This window comes from Caenorhabditis briggsae (assembly GCF_000004555.2).
Source record: "Caenorhabditis briggsae complete genome, chrI, whole genome shotgun sequence".
NCBI lineage: Eukaryota > Metazoa > Nematoda > Chromadorea > Rhabditida > Rhabditidae > Caenorhabditis > Caenorhabditis briggsae.
In genome coordinates, this window is record NC_013489.2 from 7231651 (window position 1) to 7241056 (window position 9406).

Here is a 9406-nt window from a genome sequence, read left to right on the forward strand (position 1 = left end):
CCGGCCCGGCCCGGCCATCTACATGTATGCAAAAAAGAAAACTTTTTTTAAATCCTCATCTAAAAATGTGATAAGATTATTTTTCGAAAAATTCGTCATTTCCCCTCTCTTCATCCATTTTTTTCAAATCCAAATTCAATTTTTCTCCTCTCTCTTCCTCTAAAAACAAAACTTCTCTTCCTGTGGTCAAGGACCCCAAAATTTTCTTTTTTTTTCCAAAAAAGTGCTCTCTTTGCACTTGTCCATCTTCTCAACCATTCTGACACATTCTAAAACACTTGACAAACTTTTTTCCTTCTTTTTCCTCGTCTTTGAGGTTTTTTGATGCGCTAAGCCTTTGATTTTGTGGCCGCAGACATGGGAAAAAATAGAAATGCCACTAGAAATCATCTAAAATTTCTTAATTTTATATCAAAACTCAAACCTGAAATGTCAAATCCATTACCATCAAAAAATTATAAAAAAAAGATAAATTACTTTTTTCAGAATCATTTCCCGTCGTCGTCGCCCGCCAAACTACAGGATCTCAAATCCACCGTAGACCTGTTGACATCGATTACGTTCTTTCGTATGAAAGTGAGTTTTATTAAGTGAGGGGACATCGGGACAAACAGATAATAGGACGCATTTTTAAATTTCGTTCTGCTGAAAAAGACGGAAACTCTTTGAGATAAAGCACCGGACAAAAATGTATCTTTTTAAGAAATAGTCTAGAATTTTTCGATTCGTCTGAAAATTGTAGTGTACTAAACAAAAATAGAACTTCATTTACAAATTGACAACTTTTTTGTGCAAGCGCGTTATGCAAATTACGAAATTGCAGGTTCTCGAACTAGTGAGCCCACCGCGAGCCTGCACTGTGGTTAGCGAATGCGCGAAAGCCTGCATGCAGCAAACATATCAAATGATGTTCGTCGCATGCGAAGAGCAGTTCGCAATCAACGACACATCGGTCACATTCTGGTACGAATTCATCGACTATATCATGCGAGTCATTGAAGAGGATCAAAAGAGCTATGCGCCGACACTGAATCAGTTTCCACAGGATCTTAACGTCGGAAACTTGTCTGCGGATACCCTATGGACGCTGTACAAGACGGATCTGAAGGTGGCACTTGAGGAGCATGCGGAGAAGAAGAAATGCAAAACTCCGGAATACATGAATTTGTATTTCAAGGTTAAAGGATTCTACTTCAAGTATATCAGTGAGCTGAGCAACTACAAAAATGGTATTCCGGAGTTTCCGGCGTGGTTCATTCCATTTGTTATGGATTGGCTCAATGAAAATGACGAGCACTCGATGGACATTTTGAGAAATGCATATAATGTGTAGGTTTCTTTTTTATTGGAAGTCTTTGATGGATTAGAGCTAAATACATGGTTTCAATGGACAAAGGACATAATCCTACTACAGTAGTCCTCATCAGTCACAGAAGTCATGATAGCTTCTTCTAAATGTATTAATCTTTATGTTACCAAAGCTACAATAATGGATTTTTGAAATTTTCTAGAATTTTTATAATTTTTTGGTGATTTTGGTAATTTTGAATTTTGGAAAACGTCATAATTTTCTGAAATTTTCCGGGGTTTTCTGGAATTTCCTGGAATTTTCTGTAATTTCTAGAAATTTCTGAAGTTTTGAACTTCTCGGAATTTCTGAAATTCAAAATTTTTAAAATTCCGAAATTCCAAACTTCCGAACTTCCGGATTCTCGAAAACACATCCATACAAAAACATTATTTCAGCGACAAGGCGGACAATTTCCCACAAACATCAGAGCACACGAAATTCTCCAACAGTGTCGTTGACGTCTTCACACAACTGAACGCTGCTCTGAAGCTGCTCAAACAGATGGACTGTCCTAATCCAGAAGTGTCGGCGGACATGATGAAGCGATTCAGTAAAACTCTCAATAAAGTGCTCCTCGCGTACGCCGATATGGTACAAAAAGACTTCCCCAAGTTTGCGCATGACGAGAAGTTGGCGTGTATTCTGATGAACAATGTTCAGCAGTTACGGTAAGCTTATAAAGTAGCTTCTCCTTCAACCCGTAAACCTGTTTTCAGTGTTCAACTTGAGAAAATCTATGAAACGATGGGAGGTACCGAACTCGACGAACACATTGGACACGTGCTTACTATCCTTCAAAAGAAGTTGAACGCGGTGCTCGACAAGCTCTCCGCAGAATTCGTTGCTACATTGGAACCCCATATTCATGAGCAAACAATCAAACTGGGCATGCTGCTGGTTAAGATCAAGGGACCCCAACTGCAAAAGACGCAGGTCCAACCAGAAGCCGATGCTGTTCTGGAACCTCTCATGGATCTTCTGGAAGGTTCGCTGAGACGATATGCAGATCAGTGTGAAAAGACAGTGCTCAAGTACATTCTCAAGGAGTTGTGGAAAATAACAATTGTGAATATGGAGAAGAGAGTTGTACTACCCCCTCTGTCAGATAAGGCACTTCTCAAACAACTTCCAAATGCAAAGATCGGAGATGTTACGAAGCTCATGTCTACTAATATTCAAAGTATCAAAGGAATGAACTCTGTGAAGGATATGATGGATATTGCTAGAGAATCAGAGAAATCGCTTACTCCGAAACAATGCACGGTGCTGGATTGTGCTTTGGATGCTATTAAAGACAGTTTCCATGCGTCTGGAAAGGGTTTGAAGAAGTCGTTCTTCGAGAAATCACCGGAACTTCAATCCCTGAAATATGCTCTCAGTTTGTATACACAGACAACCGAGCAATTGATCAAGACGTTTATTACAAGCCAGAGACAACAAGGTAAGAGGAAGAAGATCAAAGGTTTATTGATTTATCGATTTTTTGTAGATCTTCCAAGTCAAGAACAACCAGTTGGAGAGGTCAGTGTACAAGTCGATTTATTCAGTCATCCAGGAACTGGCGAGCAGAAAGTCACCGTTAAAAGTGAGCAATTTTCTTATTTCAATTTTTTAAAATTTGGATTCAAATCGAATTTTCAATTTTCCAGTCCTTGCTGCCAACGATCTCCGCTGGCAAACGTCATCAGCATTCAAGCCATTTGTCGAAGTCCATCTCGTTGGACCACATCTCTCGGACAAAAAACGCAAATGTGCCACGAAGAGCAAACCTGGAAACTGGGCTCCGAAGTTTAATGAAACGTTTCATTTGTAAGTATGATCTACTGTAATCATACAGTAACATATTTTTAGCTTCCTCGGAAATGAAGGAGAACCTGAGCACTACGAGCTCATGTTCCAAGTCAAGGACTACTGCTTCGCCCGTGAAGATCGCATCGTGGGTGTTGGTGTCCTTCAGTTGTCGGCTGTCGTTGATCAAGGTATACTGTTTGCGCCTTTTATACTTTTAATCAAAAATTTGTTACAGCGGGATCCTGCGCAATGTGGGTACAACTCGGTACTCGTCTTCACATCGACGAGACTGGTCTCATCTTGTTGAGGATTCTATCGCAACGACAGACTGATGAGGTAAGAGAGAGAGAGAGAGAGAGAGAGAGAGAGAGAGAGAGAGAGAGAGAGAGGGGGGGGGTGCAGAGAAACGAGAGTGTCTGCTTTCTCTGCGTCCAGTGTAGACTTGAAAGATCAGCTCCGCGTCACTTCGAAACCGGTTCAAAACCGTGGTAATGCAGGTGAATGGATGAATTTCAGACTGCAAAAACAACTTTAGGGTTTTAAAATATGATTTTCCTGGTAGAACAAATTAAAGAATTTTTCTACTTTTGAGAACATCAAATTTTGAATTTTTCCGATTTTCAGAATGTGTTCTACCATAAAAAAGCGTATTTGAAAAAACAAGCCTAAAGTTGTTTTTGTAGTCTGAAATTGATCCATTCGCCTACATTACCACGGTTTCGAAATGGCCGGTTTTTTGACGCGAAGCCGAAGGATCCTAGGGGCGCGGCGCTTAAAGGAACCCATAACTTTCTTCAAAACAAATATAACAAAAATCTATAAATTGATGAAATGTGTAAAATTTTAGGCTTTTCCTATAAATTTCAGCCGGAAAGCTTACCCAGGGGGAAAGTTATTCACGATTTATTCCAAAATCCCAAAAAATTACCAAATTGAAAATTTGAATTTTTTCCTTAAAAAACTTGAGATTTTTCATTTTCCAGGGGACACCCCTGGAAAGTGTATAATTGTGACGCGGCCTAAAAAGTGACTTTTCAGAACTGTGGGCATAAAAATGGCTCAATTAATCTGGAATTTTGTGAACATAGGTTCTTCCACACTCTGAATCGAACCAGGGATGTGCGTAAAATTTTTATTTTACGAATTACAAGCTCGTAAAATCGTAAAATTCGTTAAATCCGTAAAAAAACTGAATCTTTAATTGAAATGGAAAAAAAACTGCAGTTTTATTATTAAGCAATTGGCAAATGGTCCGCAAATGTTGAAAATCGTAGAACCGAATGCTTCTATAGGGTTTCAACAATTTTCTATATTTTTTTTTCCTTAAAAAATGCAAAATTGTGAGAAAAACGCATTCAAATTTGGAAAAAAAAATATTTTGAAAATGAAGCAAAATTCATGCTTTAAAATGAGATGTGAGCATAAAATCAACTCAAAACTAGATCAAGAACATGAAAATGAACCGGAATACTGTAAATTCTGAACAAAAACGGTGAAAAAACACTCATCCAGTTTTTACGAATTTTACGGATTTAATTTTACGAGTACCAAAACACCTTAAAATCCGAAAAATTCGTAAAATTCGTAAACGTAAAATCACATCCCTGAATCGAACTGCATTCACAGAATTTAGTTATCTTTTTTGGTTTTTTCGGAACACTCATTTGGGAGGTGTGTCCTATAATTATGACGCGCACTGTACCTCAAAAGTTACAACCAATCAAATCTTGCAGGTCGCCAAAGATTTCGTCCGCCTGAAAACCGAATGCCGTTACGAGACGGAAACCGTGATGGCCGCATCGGCTTCCAGTCAAAACATCAATAGAACGTGATAAAAGTGCCTTTAAAAATCCTTTAAAAAAACAAAGCAATAGTTTCCCCACCCGTTTTACTTTTTTCCCCAAACTCGAGTACCTGTAAATTTTGTCTTCTGAGATTCTTTTTTTTACTTCCTACATTTTCAAATCTTCTAATTCTTTCAAATGTTCTTTTAACTACAACATGGGTTTTAATTTTTTTGTTGTTTGTTTGTTTTTTGCGACCAAAATTTTATATATTTTACTCCCTTTTTTCGGTCACCAATTGACCGTTGCTTTTGTGCCTTTTTTGGGATCACCCAAAAATAATTAAAATTTTAATAAAGTTTTATGAAATATGAATCGAAACGTGTGACCATTTGACCTCAAAATTGTCGCCGAAAGTTGACACAGTTAGCAACGTGGCGTCTGAAACTGCCAGCAAGCACAAAAAAGACTCTGAAAATTTCAAAATCCCAAAGATGCTCCGCTCGATGCTCACTGAGCTCCGACGCTCGTCTCAACTGCAATGGACACTGTTTTCAGTGGTTGTGAATATGTCATTAACTCTGGCAATTTGGATTGGAATCTATCATATGGAAGTGAATTCTGAGCTCAGTAAAATGTACTTTTTGGATGATTCGTTCAATTGGACAACCGGGAATCCGGCGTTAGATGGATTGGTAGGTAGTCAAGATCACTTCCTTCAAATACATTAGTTTTTATGTTTTAAGCTACCGTAAACAATTTCGGAAACTCCAAAACTTGGAAACTTAGAAAATTAGAAAAAAATCTGGAATATTTTTGGACACAATTTAACTTTTGTGTCTTCTTCCGAAGTTTTGAACCTAGAGTTTTTTTTTGAAAAGCTCTGGAGTTATTCCGAATTCTAAATTTATTGAATTCCTGAAATTTTTTGAAAAAGAGGTCATGATGTTCGAAACTACAGTAATCGCAATTCGTAATTCTACTACAGTATTCCTCGTCAGTCCCAGTAGTACTTCCTCCTCCATATGCAATAATATTTAAATTACCCAGCTACAGTAACCGATTTCCGAATTACTGAATTCCTAAAGCTTTCGAATTTCGGATTTTTTTTCTAAATTTCGGGTTTTCAAAAATTTCTGAATTCTTTAGTTTTTTCATATCTGAATTTGTGAAATCTCAGAACCTAGGATTATTTTTCAGATCAACGGCTTCTGTACCATCCTGGTTCTCGGTTGTGTCTCTTTCGTGATGCTTGCTTTCGTTCTTTACGATTTCCGTCGAATCGTCAAATCATGGCTCACATTTTCGTGTCTTCTGATCCTTTTCGGTGTTTCTGGACAGACGATTTATGATTTATTTTCTCAGATTTTTGATCAAAATGATGAGAATCAATTCATTTTGACAGTGGCATTGACTGTAATTCCAACAGTTGTCTATGGATGTTTGGGCATTTATGTGAGGGTTTTTTTATTTATGTTTGGAATTTCTTAGTTTTTGGAATCTTAGAACTTGAGAAACTTAAATTCCAAAAAAAAATCAAGTTTTCCACAAGCTTAGCAGAATGTGAAAAACAGTCAATTTTGAAGCCCTACAAAAGTTGTACAAAATTTTTGGACTTATCTAAAGATTTCAGAGTAGACGAATCAAAAATAGAGCTTTATTTTTGTAGTTGACCACTTTTCTGTGCAAACGCGCTATAACAAGATATATCAAGCGGAAGTGGTAGGCCCGCGCCGCCACCTCCCCCTTCGTATAGAGGTGCGACGCCTCTATGCCTCTTATCTCATTAGGGCGCGTTTGCGCAAAAAAGTTGTCAATTACAAAATTAATGCTCTATTTTTGTTTAGTTTATTCTGTGATTTTCAGGTAAATAAGAACATTTGGAAGTGCTCCTGTAATCTTCAAATTAGGATTTTTCATTGAAAAAAACACTTTAAAAATTTTTTTTAGTCCTTTTCCATATTCCAAGTTTCAAAAAATCTAAAAGTTTCCAGGCATTCCTTGCCAACGGATCACTCCTACTTCATCAATTTTTCGTCGTCTCCAACTGTTCATTGATCGCAGTTTTCTATCTCCGAGCATTTCCAAAACACACGACTTGGTTTGTCCTGTGGACTGTTCTTTTTTGGGGTGAGCCGGGATTTTTCTGGATTTTTCTGGAATTATCGGAAATTGAAATTTTCGTGGAACCCAGATTTTTAAACACAGAAAGAGTGTAAAAATTTTCAGACTTGTTCGCAGTTCTCGCCCCAATGGGACCACTCAAAAAAGTCCAAGAAAAAGCGTCCGACTACAGTAATAACGTAAATTGCGGCCTAGAAAATCATGGCCTAGAAAAAAACTCTTCCAGATTCTGAAAATCCTCATGTTTGCCGCAGAAGACAAACGAGAGAGTGCTGGAATGGATATGGCGCAGGATTCTCAGGAAAATTTGAATGACGAAAGAAAACTTCGAAAAGATGTAAAGGAATTGATTCAGTTGTATTCGAAACAGGATGAAAAGGATGACGAATTCCTACAAAAAATCCGACAGAGAAGGAATGCGATTAATCCGGATTCAGGAAGCACTGCGCATAGTCCCATGGGTAAATGTGCTCCATTGATAACTCAGATGGACCTCAACTTTCAGTGACCACCGAACCATCGCCAATTGTCCTGAAAGAGAAGAACAGCGATGAAGAGTTATTCGATAATGAATCTGATACAACAGAATCATCTTCTGAATCCTCAACGTCATCTGAATCTGTGTTCTCATCATCTGATGTTAGTACTGCTGCCGAATGTGCTCCAGAAGAGTGGAATGAGTTGATTCATCAACAAAACGAATTTGATCAGAACGATGCTACAGTAACTGCTGCTGACGCTTTGAATGATGGAGGTAACTTATAATGATTTTCAGTTGAGAGTGGATAATTTTGGATTCCTACGAAAGTAGTCCAGAATTTTTCGATTTATCTGAAATGTTCAGAGTATATTAAACAAAAATAGAGCTTTAATTTTGTAGTTGACAACTTTTTGCAGATACCCGTAATGAGATATGACGCATAAAAATACAAAAATGAAGCTTTATTTTTGTTTAGCATACTCAAAAATTTCCAGTCAAATCGAAAAATTCTGGAAGACTGTTTTCTGAGATATGCCGATTTCCAGAAACTGTTCGTCTTGGATTCGGAGACTTTGTTTTCTATAGCCTTCTAATTGGACAAGCAGCCACTGGTGGATGCCCGATTTCTGTTGGATTCGCCGCTTTTGGAATTCTTTTTGGTCTTATTGCAACCCTTACTGTACTTTCTAGCGGTAAATATTACAATAATATTTTTGCAATCTCTATGAAAAGTTTCCAGAAGAGTCCACGACTCCTGCTTTGCCATTACCTGTCATCTGTGGAACTTTTTGCTATTTCGTTTCCAGATTTTTGGTCGATTCGATTCAGGAATTTTGGGTCTAGAGAGGATGAGATAAACTTGTTTAAAACTTTTCGCTGATAAATAAAGTGATTTGTAATATTTTTCGGATAATTTTCTATTAGATGCAGTTTTACAAAAATGACATATAAAATAAACGTGTATGATTCATATCTGTCTTCTTTCACTTTCTCTCTCCCATTGGATGAACGATCGTTTCCAAAATCGAAGTTTCATATCATTCGATAAGGTTTACATTCTCTAGAAAAAAAAGTGCGTCCCGCTTTTTATGTTTCTTATCAGTTTCATAAGCCGTTAATTTTTTGTCTAGGGTAGCAGGAAAAAAATTATGGAAATGAGAATAACAGTTTAAAGTACGTTCTACTGTTCCCATGATTATTGGTTTCGTCAAAACAGCCATTTTATTTATCTGTTAGTGATTCATAAAATATGAAATTTATCTGTTTTCTGTTTTCCGTTCTCTTTGTTCGCTCTGATTCTTCCTTCTCTGATTGTGAGGCACACACTTGGGTCCAAGGCAACGGGTCAAAAAACGCGCCCCAAATAACTTTTAGGCCAGAAGAAACTCAGAAATTTCGAAGCTGGCGTGAATTTGACCTAATTAATTTTAATCGACGAGTTGCAATGTGTGATTTTTTCGCGCAACGTTTGAAAGTTTGATCCTCAGTCAAATAATTCAGAAGCAGTTTTTTCTAAAATCTCAATTTTATTGGGTCGCGATTTCTAACCCGTTGCCTTCGACCCAAGTGGGCACATTGAGAACATATTTCTCGGAAAACTTTTTTTTTTAAGCTGAGAGTTGAACTTTTCAATTTTTCGATAGGAGGAGAAAGCCGATGATAATGACTAAAAGTGCCGGAACAAATATTATCGTAATCTTCAAAAAGTTTTATTTTTATTGGACTTCTTCCTCTTGATTTCGGGAAACTGTCTTCTAGTGTTTTCAGAAAACCTCGCTCGCCATTCGCAACCGCGGATTTTGCCAGAGCATGTTGTGCGATTTCTCATTTTCTCACATTTTAGTATTTCAGCAGTTTTTCACACATTTAGAACTA

General features: G+C 37.4%; 2 protein-coding genes across 2 annotated transcripts in view; both read left to right on the plus strand.

The window, feature by feature from the left end:
• Positions 1–4974, plus strand: part of Cbr-unc-13 — a gene marked incomplete at both ends in the record, with an annotated part of 40376 nt that extends 35402 nt beyond the window's left edge. Inside the window, 8 exons of the mRNA XM_045237114.1 lie at positions 487–576; positions 824–1329; positions 1747–2019; positions 2068–2936; positions 3001–3160; positions 3203–3330; positions 3378–3478; positions 4876–4974. Coding sequence (XP_045094707.1) covers positions 487–576; positions 824–1329; positions 1747–2019; positions 2068–2936; positions 3001–3160; positions 3203–3330; positions 3378–3478; positions 4876–4974 — 2226 coding nt within the window. The remainder of the gene's footprint in view (positions 1–486; positions 577–823; positions 1330–1746; positions 2020–2067; positions 2937–3000; positions 3161–3202; positions 3331–3377; positions 3479–4875) is intronic.
• Positions 4975–5420: 446 nt separating this feature from the next.
• On the plus strand, positions 5421–8374 carry Cbr-spe-4 (the record flags this gene model as incomplete). Its single annotated transcript, XM_002646197.1, has 8 exons — positions 5421–5621; positions 6127–6381; positions 6921–7056; positions 7156–7229; positions 7277–7511; positions 7556–7804; positions 8026–8223; positions 8271–8374. The coding sequence occupies 8 exons, from the start codon at positions 5421–5423 to the stop codon at positions 8372–8374; spliced, it is 1452 nt and encodes a 483-aa protein (XP_002646243.1).
• Between the last annotated feature and the right edge of the window lie 1032 nt (positions 8375–9406).